Source organism: Varroa destructor, unplaced genomic scaffold (assembly GCF_002443255.2).
Source record: "Varroa destructor unplaced genomic scaffold, Vdes_3.0 BEIS01000002.1, whole genome shotgun sequence".
Lineage (NCBI taxonomy): Eukaryota > Metazoa > Arthropoda > Arachnida > Mesostigmata > Varroidae > Varroa > Varroa destructor.
In genome coordinates, this window is record NW_019211455.1 from 16,867,767 (window position 1) to 16,886,066 (window position 18,300).

Below are 18,300 nucleotides of genomic sequence, written 5' to 3' on the forward strand. Positions count from 1 at the left end.
ACCTCGTCACTTAAAACAGCACAGTTGTAAAAAAATATCCCTAAAAATCTTTTTGCGTTCTGTGTAGACAAGCATGAAACCGGTTCATGGGATGAGGCCTGTTTTTTACTAGTGATACAACACTTTGCCGTAATTTTCTGGATTTTCGCGATCCGCTAAATCTAGTGATTAGAGAAAGACAGGGTTGTTCTCGGCGATCTTGGTCTTCTAGGATTATCCTGTACTAAGCGGATAGTGTTCAGAATTCAGGGGGTGTGTGTGGAGTAGTTGATGTGTAATGCTGAGATGAACAGTGAGTGTCTACTGATGGCCCATTAAGCGATCAACCGTCCCCAGATGTGGCTGCTGTGAAACTTTGCACCGATCGCTGCGCAAGACTACTGCTGCTGCTAATTGTCGATTTCGGAAAATTCCTTTTGCTTAAATCTTATTGTCACAAACATAACTGTGTCCGTTGTTCGGGCTCAGAGAAACGATTAGGTTGAGTTTCGGCAGTGTCGACGGTCCAGTGAGTTGAGCCAAAGTTGGCCGACAGCAAACCGTATCGTGCCAATGCTGTATAAGAGTACCGCTGCGCTAATATGAGGATACCCTGACTTGGATGCCTGTCACAACCATCCATAGTACCGAAGAGAGAGGGAAGTTGACAAAATCGGGCTCTGCGATAGGTTGTCGCGACAGGGGGTCTAGCTAGTTAGTGACTAGCTCCAGCGAGCGTGATCCTGCGCCCTGTCTCGCAGTCTTTCACGTCAATCAGCTGTGCAAAGTAACTGCTCCCACAAGTCACATACAGTGCAGCGGTGTGACGTTGAATCGTAATTGTAACAAAAATGTTCAGTTTCGAGGGCGAGTTTCGTCAGAGGCCCACTCAGGCACTCGGTGGCGCTAATCGCAATTCTTTAAGGGTAAGTGTTTATTGTTAATTGTAATCATTGATATATGATACGCTGTATGACACTGTCTTACCCAGTGGCAAATGATATTTATGGCATATGTACATAAAGCACGGCAGCCTTTGTGTTCATGTAAATACGATTATCAGTAAAGGTTGTTGTGACAGTTTAATGCATAGTATGTATTCATGCACAGTTTGCATGCCGTCTTATCAGCCACGGTAACAACCAAGCTATGGTCAGATGGAATTTGTTGCTGTTGTCAGCAAATAAGCTCATCATTGATGTCAATGTTATGTTTGAAATTGCCGTGTCAGCTGCGGTATACATACATTATGCACTGAAGTAGCAATTAAACAAACATCTTGCTTTGTACAGCGGAAAGTTAAGATGGACCTCTTGTTAATAATTGGACTTTTGTGTGTATCTTGTGAAAAGATTTCTATTCTATGAGGCAATAATTGAATTGATATCAGAATAGACACCCATAAGTTTCAGATTAAGTTTGTCCAGAATGCAACAACTTCCAGGCGATGTGACAAAATTCGTGTTTCTTGGAAAACGAATCGCATATAATAGAGTGGTGATATATTAAAGGTACTTAAGGAATTACAGTTAACAAAAAACTTACCTGTACTACCGCATAACTTATGTGATATAACAGATAGTGACTTTAATGCACTATCAGCGGATAATCGTTATTTGTTTTTACCCACTTGGAACCATTTTGGGTCATCTCGCGATACTGCGAGTGCTTATCGAGGCTGAGCAAGGTACCTTGACCAAAATATAGAGAATACATTGGGAAACTGAACCGCAACTGACTCAGACCTGGCAAATACGTGGAGCAACTACAACTTCATTGCTTGTACACATATAAGTCCTATTTCAGAAATTTTTCATTTACAGTCTCGTTAGCGTCTAATAAAATATAACCGGCAATTTTTTAGATAATTTAGAAATGCGTGAAAAGAGATTTGTAATAGTTCAGCTTTAGCTGTGCTCACTATTGAAATTGCATGTTTCCTACTCATAAAGAAAGGAAAATTCTCTGTCAACGTCATTCCTTGTAAAGCAAAAATTGTGTGATTGATTTTTTCAGTCCTGATGATGTGTCAGGCAGTTATAATATATGTACGTAATATATATAACACGTGTGTATGTATATACGCAAACGGTTGTTTTCGCTCGTAGATTTTTTTAATGTCCTCACCGGCTTGTTCTTTTTACATGTAAAGCTTGTTCATATACATAACATTCACGAATTCTGGAAAAATGTTATTTTTATGGACGCATAGAAGCCTTAATATAGCATCGTGGAACACCTCCAGGTCGAAATAGATTTATGCTGTGTAGTGCGACTGTTGCCATGTGAGTTAAGGCATGTCTGTTAACCAATGGCATTACTATATTTAATACATTTCAGAGCCGCGATGAGCTGCTTCGGCAGAAACAGGAAGAGCGAAAACGTCGCGAATTGGAACGCAAAAAGGAAAGCAGTGCTATCAAAATCCAGGCTGCGGTTCGTGGTTTTCTTACAAGGCGAAAAACGGTAGGTAACAGTATCCAAGTGTAAAGTCATTCCATTTCTAAGCTAAATTGAGATCGCGCGTATAGTAATTATAACCGCCGTCGACGTTCTGTCCGACAGGTGGGATTTACTATTGAAAGCGCGAAGGCGTAAGGTACGAGTCCTACTTTTGAGCTCAGGCTGTTGGTACCTCGAGTACTGATAATGTTAATGATAACACAAAGTTTTTTTGTACGAGTGCATCTCAGGGGATGCGGACGTTTTTCCTGAACTAATCGTCAAAAGTCTCTCGCATGAGTCTGTGTGTGAGTGTGTCTGTGTGTATGTGTGGGATCTATTTTTATTTCACCATAATCGTGCAAGACTGTTGGTGTCTGAGGTGCCCAGGTAGATCGGTTACTTCACAAATTATGAACTGTGTTTTTGCTTCGAGCTAACTCTATAACATCATCTAGATTCTTTAATATGGGCTCAGGTGAAGATCTACCTTCTTCGATATTCAGTACGTCTCTGTTTACCTTTTTTTACACTGTCATTCAATATACGCTTTCACATAATGTCCGCACATATAGTGTCATACATCGTTTTAGTTTCATTGCACTGGAGTATTAACATTTGTTGAAATACTGTAGAACTATTTTCAATGGAGAGCCGATGTACAACAAAGAAACCACTGAAACGAGTTCTTCCTTGTAATATAAATAGCTTCCGTCTTAGTTAAGTTACTTTATTTATCTATTGTGCTAGTCAGTAAGTTGTCTGTTATTAGTAAAAAAAAATATCATTGTTATGCTTGTAACCTTAGCGTATTATTATAGTTTAGAAGCTTATCGTCTGATGTAGCCAGCCGTTCTACCACAGAAAAAGGTGTAGCTATTTAATTTCCAAACATTTTTTTATTGTAGTCATTTCTATGGACTATTTTTATACAAAGTTAGTGGAGAGTTTTTGTCTGAATCCCATCGTGCTTCTTGATAAGAACAGGTCCCCTTTGGTGGCGATCCCTGACGCTTAGTCCGAATCGTTTTCAGTTCGGCCATATAAAGCGCCTCTACATTATATGTCATGACAATAAGCTGAAGCTAAGTCCCTAAAGTCTAATATTAAAAGTATATGACTCCGACAAAGTGCCATCACTAAGTTCATTTATTTCAATTTGTTTCACCAGGCGGGTTATTATATTTATTGTTATGGTTACGGCCGCCGCCTATTATGGAGGTGTTGTTTAAGGGGAGTCGGAAGTTACACGATTGTCCAAGGTGGGGCAAAAAAACCGAATACATTTTGTATACGAAAAACTCCTTTGCCTCTCATCGCTAATTGAGCTATTTCGGCATTAGGTTGACGCATGGTACAGGACGTGCTACCGATAAAGCCATACCGCTATAAAGTTTGTAATGATAAGTGTGAAAGGTTCATCACAAAGAATAAACAAACAGACATCTATGTATGTGATATGTTACACCAGTATTTCGTCCTATATAGGATTTTATCGTATTTTAATAGTTTTGCTGATGCCATCTACTATTTTTTTTAGTAGCAGTGGTAGGACATCACACAATTCTGAATATCAGGAAATCTTACTATTATTATTGCATTAACTTACTGTTATTAACTGGTAACACACAGACATGCCGGCCACGGCCTTTGTCGCCATCATTTTATCCCTCCACCGTCCCCTTCTTATTTGTCATACAGGATAAGACAATTAGTTATTTAACCAGTCCTGATCTATTGGCTGCGTAAGTTTGGATTGAAGTGAGCTAGAGTGCCCTTTCAGACTACCCGTGATCAGAGTTATCGAAAACAAACGACGCGAACTAAAAAAAAAACAGAAGCCGCTTGTTCGGACATTTGCAAGGCTCAAACCGAACTTTTTTGTAGGAGTGAACGGCTAAATCAGTCAGAGTTGCCGGTTCGCGGTCATGCCTGTACTTTTTTGTCGAGGTCTGAATTTCGATGCATGAGCGCATTTCTTGGTTATGATTAGTTCTTTCCGATTTCCGTGATCTAACCATACGTCAAGCACACTCTATATACTATTGCGTACATGTTCACAGGTATCGTTATTTTAGCCTCTATATGTGCGTGTCACCCCACTCTTACCGTTTTGTTTCGTAAAGTGTAAGCATTTGTTTCCATGGTGATTCTATTCTATATAAGTTCCTATCTAAGTTCTCTTGTATTTTTCACAAAATATTATACCTCCGTGACTCAGGTTCACGAACATGTAGCAACAAACCGTTCAATGATAAGTTTCTTTCATCGACATGTGAAAACCTGTAACCGTCAAGAAAATGTTGCTGTCGTCCTAATACGTTTAGAAGCGTCCGGTCATTGAGTCTAAAGTCTAGAGATTATTCGTCCTTTTTGTGATGGTAGTTTTTCCTGATGCTTGTTTGTATTATCTCAGGTGTGCATTTGCTTCAAACGCTAAGATGAGTGGTGGAATCTGATTGGTCGGTCGCAAGTTAGTAGCACTGAAATTGGATTACTTTGTTGATAACTACCGGAGCCCTAGATCTTCGCATTTTGTTTTCATTTTAGTACTTCATATTAAAATTTTTCGAAACTTTTCGTCGTCTTTTTATCGAGTTCCTTCGTTTCTGCCAGTGTAACTTTGTGTGTCCAGGTTTGTTGAACTGGGTCGACCAATTAGAGCATCTTGGCAAAAAAACTAGTCGGGGCAAATTTTTTGCTGCCTTTAACGTGACAAAGCAAAGGCGTGAAGTCATGTTCTATTTTTATAGCTCGGAGTGTGAGTGCTCATATCTAATGTCAATGACAACAAGAAATCGTTCGGACGTTTACCTGGAAGACGTTTATTTTTATTTTACCGTGACAGTATTTAGCAATCCGGCTCCATGAGAAAGTATGATTCAATTACTTGGAGATGGCGTCATACTAACTTTGATGTAGTCTTGGCCGATAATAAATAGGCTAGTTGTGATTCTGTAATCCCTACATTCATACATATACAATAACCATAGAATTAGAAAGTCGTATAGTGTATCGGTCTATGAGAAGCAACTAGCTATTCCACCCACGATAATCGTCTAAGCAGGATTTTTGTTTGGAATAACAACAATAATTCACAACATTATTTAGCTCTTTAATATTTAGTTTGTTGGGATTTCAACAATTGCGTTTACGATTCGGAAGAACACACTAGCACTAGAGAAACGGTAAAGAAATGTTTAGTTTTCTTCTAAATGGTAGGTCATTACTTTGTTCTTGTATTATTTTCTAGGCGAGCTCCCTACGACAATCGTTCGACGAGGCTACCTCCACTGGTGTCGATATCACTTCAGTGGGCTCACTCATATCACGCCTCATCTTTTTTTATGAAAGTCCCGGTGATGACGAACGCTTACACAAAATGAGTGAAGTTTTGTTGAAAAAGAGCCAAGAGGTGCTTGATATCATACGGCGAGATCAAAACAGGAACTGGAACAAACGACTCTCGGCTGTTCTCATTGCGAATCTTCGTATGCTGCAGTCAGGCGGTACATCACAATCGCTTGTACTTCCGCTGCGGCTAGTGGAAATCTATGCGTGTCCCTCTGGAACCGCGTTATGGCTTCAGCTCGTTAAATCAGGTTATTTTACTATCTTGAAGTATCTGATCGTATCAAGATGTCCTGAAGTTAATGAAAAGTGCGAAAAGGCTCCAACCCCACTGGCCGAATCGCTTGTCTCTTTTGTGAAGAAACCGTTGGAAAGCTGTCGCGAACTTGACGACAAATGCAAAGTTATCAGTAATTTTCTGGACAGCTTCTTTGGTGATCCTGTGTGTTCATCCATAGACTGTCGGATTTTCCACATGGTGTTACCTTTAATAGCGGCCTGTGACAATGAGGTGTTACCTGCACAGGCACTCATCCGCAGTGCACTTTTAAGCAGCAAAGATAAAGAAGCCAACACTATCTGGAAACTACACGCTATCGTCACAATAGTCAGCTCACGGGTCCCAAATCTGTCTGAACAAGACGTCGTGAACTACCTTATCGTACTGAGGGAACAGCTCTTCGATTTAATGCTGCCATCAGGTGAGACGAATGTTCTGGCGTATTCGAGAACCGATCAATCCCTCGACTCCGAAGAGGATATGGACTTTGAGGTGAACGAAAACGTGATGAAGCGAACAGCAATCGAAAGAATATGGAGCCTTCTTAACAAAGATGACTTTGTACAAAAGGTTGTCACAGGTGTCGAGACAGTAAAATCACTGGAGGCGTTGATCGCCGTGTGTTCGGTCAGCTATGTAATGCAGGCGCGAATCAAGTACTCGTTACACAAATGTCCGCTGTTGTGCAAGTTGGTGTTTCGGCCACCGTTCCTTCGTTTGCTGTGGCAAACTGTCTCTTCTGTTCACACTAGTGGCGATACTGAGCATACGTCGCTATGGTCGAACCAAAAGCCGCTATTGCATACGTTGTCCTCTGGAAGGAGACTGTCGAAGAACGATACACTAGCGTTTTTACCTCTATTAGTATGTTTCTGCAGCCTGTTCGGCCTACTGCTACCGACGATCTACGAGACGGAGTTCTACCACGAGATAAGTGAAGATATGCCGGATTTGCCTGATGCGCGCTCATCTATGATGCCCTTCAGTTTAAGTGAACTAGCATCGATAGCAATGCAGCTACGAGACGTGGCGCTAGGCCTCATCGAACTGTCGTTTCCCGATACACATTCTTCGTCGTATTGGGTACCAAAGGAGAGTTATTTGAATGGCGAGGATGGTAATGTTGAGATGTGGCTAGCTTTGTTCCATAATGTTGTGCAGCTATTGCGCCAACTCTACTCGAGAGATTGCCGCAAAAAATTCTGTGATAACTGGATCGTGAACGTGCTGGTGGTACCCGATCAAGTGACGGATGCCAACTTGAAACGACCGTACCTAAAGCGGCAACCGTTTCAGCATTTTGTTCCGAAAAATTTCCAGAGACTAGTCTACGATGACGGTCCGCAGGCATCCACAGGTGCGTGCTGATATCGTAAATCAGCTAAAAATTATTGGCATTCTTGAATATCCTGCTGTAATCAAGCAGACACAATTATCTTCGTTAGTTTGATTGTTAGACAAAACTTAGAATTAAGCGTACTTGCAATACTCGTTTCTGTCACATGGACTATAAAAGTAACATTGCTTCTCCACACTGCTAACGAACAAGCACAAAAAATTGTTATATATTTTATGGAAAACATTCTCCGTGCCTTTGAGTGAAGTTTACGGTGATGTGATTACTACTATTAGAGTTGTGCGTTTGCCTAACTTCACACTTTCCTTTTACGTGTGTTGTACTGTTTACCTTCAGTGGAGCTCCGAACGATAGCTGTCATTCAGGAGCTGCCTTTCGTGATACCCTTTCACAATCGTGTAAAGATCTTTCAGCACCTGTCCCAGCGAGATCGCCTCAATGCAGATGAGTTGTTCTTCTTTCCAGAAGTGAGGAACACGTATCGAGACTTGCCTAGCAACAGCTATAGTATACGGAGGACCCATCTGTACGAAGATGCATTCGAAAAGTTTGGCTTAGAGGATGCCCCTAGCATCCGCAATCCTGTTCGGGCAAGTCGGCGTTTGTTTTTCTGTAGTGGAACTGTTTTCCATCATGTATGATAAGCCGAAATGAAACTGATCGATTGAGAGTTCTGAGGCTAAAGTTGGTTAATTTGTGATCAATTTTGCAACAGCTGTTTTGCCAACTTGAATTGCGTCATATCATATAATATCTAATCGTTTTTGTCGTTTCCTTTGTTTGATTTCATTTGTTGGTGTTGTATTGTGATGCTTTCATCTGGCGATCTTAGGTCCAAATGACGAATGCAGCCGGTCTTGAAGAAGCAGGTATTGATGGCGGTGGTGTGTTTCGGGAGTTCTTAGGCGAGCTGCTTCGAACATCATTCGATATTAATCGGGGATTTTTCAAAACAACATCAGATAACCTCTTCTACCCGAATCCGTCGGTGCACCTAATTGTACCGAACTTCCAGCGGCACTATTATTTCATTGGAAGAATGCTAGGTAAAGCTATATACGACTCAATGCTAGTTGAACTGCCACTCGCCGAATTTTTCCTCTCGAAACTGCTGGCGCGAAACAACTCCTTCGACTTGGATATCCACTATCTTGCATCTCTGGATCCGGTGCTTTACAAGTAAGTGCAGTCCCGAGGTTATGATCGAATTTCTTACTATTTTTCTTGAAAATGTCTGATGTTTTTCTCCAGTCTCTACCATGATAAAAGCTAGCATCAATTAACATCGTCACGGAAGAATAACAGAATCAAATATAATTTTATAATAATATGGTGTACTAGGTAAATTAAAAATTATTATCAACTAGATAAATAGATGTAAGCGAAGACGATTCTTTTTGGTGAATTACTCGAATCAAACCGAAGTTCATTCCTTTTTCTTTATCTGAAGAATTAATTGAAATAGAGCTTTTTCATGATTCGTTTGCATAATAGTACATAAGTACTATCTCTTGTATTTAATGTATAATAATAACATATTAGTGTAATATTTTATTTCTACCAATAAATCTCATTCGTTGTTCATTTTAATACATTGTAAAGGAACCTGTTATACCTGAAATCGTATGAAGGCGATGTAACTGAGTTGGGGCTTGACTTTGCTGTGGTAAATAACGAGCTCGGCGAACAACAAACTGTCGAATTGAAGCCTAACGGAGCCCAGATTCCTGTTACGGAAGCTAACCGCATCGAGTACATACATTTAATGGCCGATTACAAACTCAACCGTCAGATACGACAGCAAACTGCTGCCTTTAAGCAAGGTATGCCGTTTGTGCAAATTTTCCATAAATTCAAGATAAAAATATTTGTATGAAAACTGTTTAACTCATCACAGCGAAACGAATCTATGGCAAACGTTGATTTACCTGTAGATCTTGTCAAATTTGAGCCGGGGCTCTGGTATCATGATTTTTAGGTCGCTGATTTGTTGTTTTATAGTTTTTGGTTTGTAAATGTCATATTTCTTCAAAATTGAGGGCACCCTTGTCTGTGGTACGCTCGGTATAAATTAAATCATATATTTATCTGTGACCATTATTGCCATTCACCCGTATTATCTATATTCCAAACGTTTAACGGGAAAATAGCGTTATTAAGTCCACGTTAAACAATTAACGATCTTGATTAACGTCGATCAGGTCTAGCGGACGTGATCGAGCCGCATCGGTTGCAGTTGTTCGACCCAAAGGAGCTACAGATCTTGATTTCCGGAGTCTCTACCGAAATTAATATAGTTGATTGGCGTTCTCACACTGTTTATGGAGTGGGTTACAACGAAAATCATCCCGTCATAGTATGTTTCTGGCGCGTTGTCAGTTCTCTTAATGAAGACCAACGGAAACAACTACTCAAATTTACGACTAGCTGCTCACGACCTCCACTTCTGGGTTTCAAGGTAAGTAACTGGAACTGTAATACTAAACAAACAAAATAGAGCGCTGTTTTTGTCTTCACCCTCTGATCATGCGATCTTTTTAACGTGGGTTATCTATGTTGTGGGCGCTAAACACAAAATTGACCTCGATTGCTTATAATGAAAGTTATACATCATAAAATCAACGCTTCTTTTACCCTATTGATCTCGTTTGAAGTAATCACTACTAGATAAACTAGTATGTATTCATGTCAAGCCGAAACTTTAATCAGTTCCCACTTGTTAACTCTCAATTTAAGAATATTACGTAGTGAGGTTCCAAGAGCAATGAGACTGCCTTTTGTTAAGCGTCTTCGATTAAAAGATTCGAAAGAATTACTTCTGATAAGGACTAAAATAATATTCGATATATATGTTTAACCTATGTTCGTGGTCTGTGGCCCATTTTTATATCTATAAAACAATACAACCTACGTTTGAACCAAATTTCTCGTGCATACAGTTTTTATTCTATATGTAACATTCATGTTCCTACAACACACAGGAGCTACAGCCGCCATTTTGCGTCAATCGGGTCGAGTCTCCCGATCGACTACCAACATCGGCTACGTGCATGAATCTCCTGAAGTTGCCAGAAATCAAGGACTTTGAGACGATGAAAAGCAAGCTATTGTATGCTATCCAGGCCGGCGCTGGATTTGAGCTCAGCTAAAATCAGTCTTCAGCCATTGCGTATATAATATTGAACAACTGCATATAAAAAAAAATATAGGGCTGCAAGAATCTGAAAGAAGATGAAATAATCATGGATACGAAACTGAGTCAGGAAACTTGAACAAGTGTTAATTGACATCTTTGAGATAAAAAGAGATAACATCAATAATAGTAGCAACAAAATATCGTCGCTGATATTTTGATGATCTTGCTGAGGTTGCCAGTGATAGCAACAACGGAGGCAATAACAACAACAACAATGTTCTAAAATTACACTCACAGGTACTGATAGAAACTTGCGGCAGACGAAGCTGCTCAATAGTATATTACGTTTTGTAAAAACAAAGAAGAAATAGTAAGTCACTAAAAATGTTAAGCAGAAAACTGCGTAGAAAGCGGTGGAGAGGTTTGCCGTTTTTCGCAAAAAATATTGCTTTTATTTATTGAAGGGAGACCGAGAACTCGATGGAAATAGACACAGAGAGCGAGAGAAAATGGTGGAAAGGGACATTGCAAAACTCAACAATAATTGTTTATACACATTGCGTATTGTATCGCATCAACTATTAGCATCTCGTTGATCCTCGCGTTCCGTTTTTTTAAAACGACAACATCCAACAGTGATCGAAACAAGCCTCGCATTTTTTTCAATATATGCAACATAGTGCAGTCACTGTTCGACAAATATTTTTCAATGGAACTTGAAGGAATACAACGGGAATGTAGAAATCGATTTTCAGATCTGAAGCCGTTTAAAGTGCGTTAATCTATTAGATATAATTCACAAGACAACACGAGAAAACACCATGGTATATATATCATGGTGATGAGGACAAAGATAAAGCTCTATTTCTTTTTGTTGATTTGTATTGCATGTAGCTATCGCCCGCGTCTGCACGAGTCGAGCTATCGCCATCGATCTACAACTAAGAAGTTAGTTGTGTGCGCAAATAAATGGCAAAGAAAGTCGCATATTTTTTTAATGCAATTGCTAAAGTACTAAAAATTAAGCGACTGGTTGCACAGATCTTTATAGCCGCTGATAGCAAATTTCAGTTGATTTTTATGAGATGAATGTGGTTTTAAAGGCAGTGTAAATTGGACACAGGTACATCAGTTACTATTAATACTAAATGCGCGGGTGATAATAGACTGCTATATGCAGAAACACTAGTGTCATAACATATGTGCATTACGACATAAACTCACACAACCTTTAACTCATTGGAAATGTTCCGTTGAACCAGAGAACACAATAGATATTCTTTGAACCTGTTTCACACTTGATTTGAATAGATTTTTATGATGACGAACAGTGATTGCACCGGTGGCAACCTAATGATCGCATATGCGATAACGTCTTAATCCAAGAATATTCAATATTTCGAAAATATTTCATGGCGTGAAACTTGTTGGGTAAAGGCGGCCATGGCATACCCTAAGGATTTATCATGCTTGCGCAAATATTCCTAATATCGTGTCTAGGACCTGCTTGTATAATACATGTTAATAAATGGTCTTCTCAGCATTGTTAACCAAAGTGATAAGTTTTATAAGAACTATTGAGTTGTGTATACCAAGGTCTTCCAAATGTATTGGCTATGATTACAACGTATCTATTGAATAACTTTCCTTTCCTATATTTATTAACAAAGGAATCCTTTAGCGTATTTCGAGTTAATCATTTTGTTATTTGAGTTATAAACATCTTGCCCATGTTGTCCATAAACAATAATCTACGCAGTAAGTAAACGCTGCGTTAGGTTAGTATGTCACACTCACTGCCTAAAGTATGGCACCTTCTTCTTTTAATCCTTCGTTGTACCCAGAATAGAAATCAACTTACCCATTTCTGTGTCAAAAAAGAACCTCTGTATTAAAAAGTAGCGTACAAGTGATAAGTGACTACCCCTCTTTATCAAAAATTGTTTAACTGGACACCCATCCCTCCTATGGTTTCAAAAGTTAGACGTCGAGAAAATAAATAATTTTTTAGAACCACAGACATCCCTTTCTTCGTTTTTCTGCTAAGTTGTCAGCATGGCCCAAGTATGTTGTTCTGCGGTGCGAAGGTGCTATGTAACAAAAAATATAAATATTCCAAACAAAAACTTGGCTCCTGAATTAACGTCATTTAATCAGGCCGTTCACCGTCTGAGAGACAAAAATCTGGAAACTCAATCACATTTTGCAGGTATACCAAATGAAGAGCTCGGGCAGGTTTCATTGATGAGTTAGTGCTAGGAGCTTCGAGCTGAGCACAAGTCTAAGCAAAAAAGTAAACCAAAAGCATCAACGGGCCTTCCTTGAAATGGCAAAAATGAAGGTCAGCTAATTCACTCACTTAGCGAAGAATCGCACGAATACATCATTCATCAAGTAATACTCCAGTAGGCGAAGGAGACACACTGTGAAAATTTTCCAGTCCCACGTGCCTTAAGTAAGGGCTATAAGCTGAGATCTTCAACATCGTTGATGGCTTTCTCCAAACATATCTAACAGTAGGTTGAGGAGAAAAGATTTACCTACTAATGTCAAGTACCGTAAGTCTTCAGAAGACAACAAATATGGAACTGGCAGTTTTACCCAAGGGTATTTCTGACCGACGAAAATCCTTACAGGTTTTTTACTCAGCAACTTTACTCCACCACTAACCCAACGACTCAACAGTTGTTCTGGTTACGGTTAGCTTCTCTGTGCTGCATAAGTCGCTCGAAGCGGCAGAAAAAGTTTCTGACCTTTATGCCATTGGTAATAATCGCAAAATGAATAGGGAGTCTATAGATGGAATGAACTGAAGAATGTCAGGAGCTCCTTTTCATTGGATAGGTCAAATCCTTGCAACCGCTTGTCAGAAAGGAGTGAATAATTTTTGCAGCTAAAGAGAGCTCTTCGTTAAAAATATGCCCGTTTGAGCCTCGAACAGTGGTAGTTTCTTTAGCATCATCCAGAGCTTCTCGTGCTAAGACTCAAAAACCGACCGAAATCGCTCGGAGAGAAGGGAACAACCCAAGGGCTTAAAAGAGTTTTGCTCAGCCTCGGTGTAAGGAGGAAGGAAGTAGAGCCTGTACAAGGTTTGGCCTTGTTAATGCGTTAGTTAAGAAAGGCAAGCCTTCACCTTAGAATGTTTGATGTACAGATCCGAACTTTAAAACGTGTCTGCGAGTCCCCACGAAGAATGAGATTACTGAAATATTAAAAATTCAGAGAGAACGCTAAAGAATCAGCCAATTTTTAACTGCGAGGCTAAACAAGGCGGGACCAAAGGAATCGCTTGTTTGTTGGAAATCGCAAACTGCTAAAAATAGCAAAACATCATTCTAAAACAGCAAGTGATGATCATGGAATGCTTGGTGCGTCAAATGGGAGAGTATAGGAGTGTAGTTGCGCATTGCTCGCAGCTTCCAGTCTAGATGCAATGAGATAAAGGTATTGCGGAAGTCAAGATTACCGGGGTAGTAGTGGGCAAGAACAACTAAATTGCATGAAAGAGCGGATTTGGTGGGTTACCGCATTCGTACCTTTTAGGATCCTCATTAAAAATCTAACTTTATGAGGATCCCAAGCGACAGCAAACTTTTCACCTACAATAGACTTTAGCTATTATCCCTCATAAAGTCGAAGAATACACGATTGATCTTCAAATTACTAATAACCTCACAAGTTGTTAGAAGAAATAGCTCCAGGAGGCGACGAAAGTAAAATTTATTACGAAGGACTGTATTGTTTGTAACGCGTTTTCGTCAAGTGTTATGCTTGTAGGAGGCGCAACGAGGCAAAGAGACATGACAGATGCTTTTGCTACAAAGCCAATGGTACTTCTTTTCCAGCAGCAAAAGTATCGGTCGAGCACAACGATAGTGCTTTTCTAATGTCCCATTCATTTAACCCAATAGCGGCTGCATGCCCATCGTTGGAGATTTGCAAAGTTGGTTTGCATGGTCCAGGATTACCGAAACGACCGGCTAACCGAAGACCTCCTCTTCTTGAAATACTCAGACGACCCACTAGAAAAAGTTAGGTCCTCCTTCTCTATCAGCAGACACTTGTAGGACTATGTGAAGAACAGCAAGAAAGTCTAACCAAGCACGGAAATTATTTCGAGATGCTTTGTGAAAAATGTCAGCTACAGCCGTGGTCTCGAGTTTGAGAATTATTCTGGATACAACAGATGACCGGTAAGCCGAGATTTCATAAGCCAGGTTAATACATCGGTTGGACTGGCGATTTAAGGCGCGCAGTTTAAAATGTCGTGCTGCAGTATGAATTAGGGTTTCTTTGCGTGTATAAAGTTAATCATAATTCGGGTAGAAATTACGATTAAGTCAAGGATTTCAAAAAATGAAATAAGCTTTGTTTTTTTTATGTGCAACGTCATTCTTATTATTAATGAATTCAGATACAAATAGATAAAAAGGTATGTGAATATATGCAAATTGTATGGAGGAATAAACTCTTACTTGATATTGAATACATACGATATGTACATTTGTTCTTTTGATTTAACTAGCACAAACTATTAGCTTATTTGCATGGAAAATTTCTGTTAGAGGTGTATAGAAAACGTAAAAATAGGCAGTAAAGCCCAATGTTTCTTTGTTAGTTTATCTGCATCATAACATGTTCATTGTTTAGCTTTCGCCCAAGCGGAAGAAGAAACGCCTAAGTAAAATTTTCATTAGTAGTTTTATTAGTAGTAAGTAAAGTAGTAAATTTGACTGGATAGCCGGTATTTGGCAGTTTTGCAATGCTAAAAAAAATAAGGAATATTCGCTTTGAAATATTTCTAGTTGCCAAGCAAGTTACTGTTGTTTCGCTCCCGTAACATTGTAGTGTATCAAGCATGATGATGAAGACTGAATTAATATAGAGAAATCAATCTACAGTCCAGTAGACAGATAAAACGCCTTTGAGCTTCCATGCAAATCAGGCGAATAGGCCGACTCTATCCACACTGAAATAACTCATAATCAAGCGAAATCATATCGATAACCGATTTTAGAACCTCGGGACGAAATCAAGGTTTGATAAGGGGTGCGATATTTGGAATACTAGAATAAAATATCGGCTTGCTATCAGAGAGCTAAATAAAGATAGTGAACGGTACTCGAATCGGGACAATCACCTAATAAATAAGCTGAAAATTCTTCCTCATCTACCATATTCGCTTTACTAAAAATATGCATCAGCTTTTCTACCTACTTTAAAACTACTCGTTTTTTCTTATCACGTTGTTATTTTACATGATAACCAACTGTCTATTCCTCGCGGGTAGAATGAATTTATACGAAGACGTTAAATAAGCGTTAATTAATAATGACGCAGTAAGCCATTGGTTTTTTGATGGATATGTCACTGTACGCTATTTATTATGATCATGCTGGTCATCATCGGCATCACTGTGGGAACCGTGATCAACTTCACGTCAACTCTACATTCGCACATTCGTTCACTGGACACTCATGCGCCAATTTCATATAGCCTCATACATCCTATACATCTCTTACTCTTTGCCGCAGTCCGTGTTGCTGTTTCTGCCTTTCTCTTTGTCTCATATTTAGTTACTTTTGTACACCTTAATCATATTTTCTATTTCTTTTGTTGTTTTTGCTTGCGATGTTTGCTTTAAATTTGGTTCAATAGGTTCATCCTATGTGTCATCGTCTGGGAAACAGGCACTCCCACATACTCACAAACGTCTCATTATTTTCTGTTATTATTATTAGATTTTGATGTCACGACCATCCCTGTCTTTTCCTATCGCACTTTACATCGTCATCGCAGCGATCTCGGTGTAGTTTTGCCAATAATTTCATAATTTTGACGATTTGTTTTGTCGTCGAGATCACTTTTCTCGTTATGATTATTATCTTAATTTATATAATAATATTGGTATATTCATCATCGTCACGATCGGTTGTCCTCAGTACTAATAGAAATGTCAGTATTATGATTTATTCTCATCTGATTAACGTGATCTTGGCTGTATTATTATATCGTCCTTGATCGTCTCTAAGAGAACGATTATTCCTATTTCCACCGTTAATATTATTACCATCGTTCCATTAAAATAATCAGAGCTATCTCCTTGTTTTTCTTCTTAATCAGCATTTCCTCTATGAACTTATCCTTTATCATTATTATTATACTTATCGGCATAATAGCAATAGTAGTTTCATAATAATGTAACAAATACTGCAACAGTCTTCAACAGCTGTAGCTTCTGAGCGGCCAACATATGTATGACTAGGAGTCTATGTAGATCTAGGACTTCCTTTGTATCCTGTTTATATTTCTTTTCCTGTATAAACGTGTATCTGTTATCGCGTTTCTCCATAAGCTTCATGACGTCTCGCTGCTACTGTTATTTTGTTGTTATTATAGTGTCTCGTTCCCATATGTTGCTTTTTTTGTTCTTTAGCAATTACCCAGCTTGGCAAGCCCATCGCAACAAACCGTCGCTGTTATCTCTTATTAATCAGCGGGTCCGAGCTGCGCGATCGACGTACTGTTCAGTGCCATAATAATTTGCTTAGCTGTTTGTTATCAACTTTCACCCAGCCTAACAACCCCTAGTGATAATACCCACTTAATTGGTTTAAAATATTGTATTTCGTTAGCCGTTGGAAACAGGCTAGCGTTCTTTGCAAAACCTGTATCACCGCGCTGTGTGAGCTTCGTGTGAGTCTGCTCGCGTCACCTAGTGACATTATTCGTAATGTACCATTCCGTGTATGGCTGTACATCGTCGAGTAGCGTCTTGTTTGTTTACCTCGGGGTTTGCCTTCTTTTTTACTTGGTATCCCCTAGTTATTTTCGCTGCTAGGTGTTACGCAAGTATTCGTGCCTTTCGCCGGAACAAGCCAATTCACCTGGTATTTTTGTCAAAAATATCATGTTGTTACGATGACCCTCCAGGCGTAGCTATCTTCGACATTAAGTTTTCCAGATGTCTATTCCGGCGTAAGGTTGACCAACAGTAAGCGACCTTCCACCGCGAGAACGTGTTTTTTCACCTCTGTCAAGGCAGATCATGTGAATCGCTCACATTGTCATTGACGTCGTTATGGCTCGTGTTGGAACGCTTATACGCTAGGAATCTACAATTACGCTTTTGTGACAGGATAACCAAGAGACTAGTCAAGCGTTTCAATAACGTTTGTCACAACACGTTTATTTCCTAATGCAAAATTTGATTCAAATTCTTTGATCCAGTCATCTCACTGTGCAGTAGTTCTCGTTAAGAGTAATAGATGTCTTTCGTTTAGTTGTGGCAATTATTTCATATTTTCCGTTCACCAAAATCTGCCTGAGTTCTCGACTCCAATGCAATGTCATATGCAAGAAAAAAAAAGTAGCCAAAGCTTTACCAAAATAGTACCGTATGCGAGCAAACTACGTAATTTCTTCTGAACGCAATATATTTACTGAAAAGCGAGTGTTTAATCACTTTGGTCAAAATAGAAAGCTTGATTTTAATTTACTTCAATACCAAGCCTCCAACAATTCTCAATAAACTTAAACCTAAAATTTAAATTTTAGATACATTTAAGCTTCAGCTCTTCTCCCTTTGTCAGAGCATTTTATTTATTTATTGCCTCTATCAGTTTCACCTGTACTGCTGAGTTCCTGATGGTTCAATCGGATTTTGTTAAGGATTGTATTAATTCGAGCACAGATTTCCATATTCTTTTCGCCTAATCTTATTTATTGGTTTGCGCAACATGTCGTTGCTATATA

The 18,300-nt window shown here is 39.3% G+C and overlaps 2 protein-coding genes across 2 annotated transcripts in view; one reads left to right on the forward strand and one right to left on the reverse strand.

Moving 5' to 3' along the window:
* Window positions 1-14: 14 nt before the first annotated feature.
* Window positions 15-12,100, forward strand: LOC111244339 (ubiquitin-protein ligase E3C). Its single transcript, XM_022791335.2, has 8 exons — window positions 15-905; window positions 2,320-2,445; window positions 5,675-7,409; window positions 7,746-7,999; window positions 8,242-8,588; window positions 9,012-9,232; window positions 9,611-9,867; window positions 10,391-12,100. The coding sequence occupies exons 1-8, from the start codon at window positions 831-833 to the stop codon at window positions 10,556-10,558; spliced, it is 3,183 nt and encodes a 1,060-aa protein (XP_022647070.1). The 5' UTR covers window positions 15-830; the 3' UTR covers window positions 10,559-12,100.
* Window positions 5,516-18,300, reverse strand: part of Dhit (regulator of G protein signaling double hit) — a 71,442-nt gene continuing 58,657 nt past the window's right edge. The window contains exon 7 of the mRNA XM_022791341.2: window positions 5,516-7,464. Coding sequence (XP_022647076.1) covers window positions 7,430-7,464 — 35 coding nt within the window. The 3' untranslated portion in view covers window positions 5,516-7,429. The remainder of the gene's footprint in view (window positions 7,465-18,300) is intronic.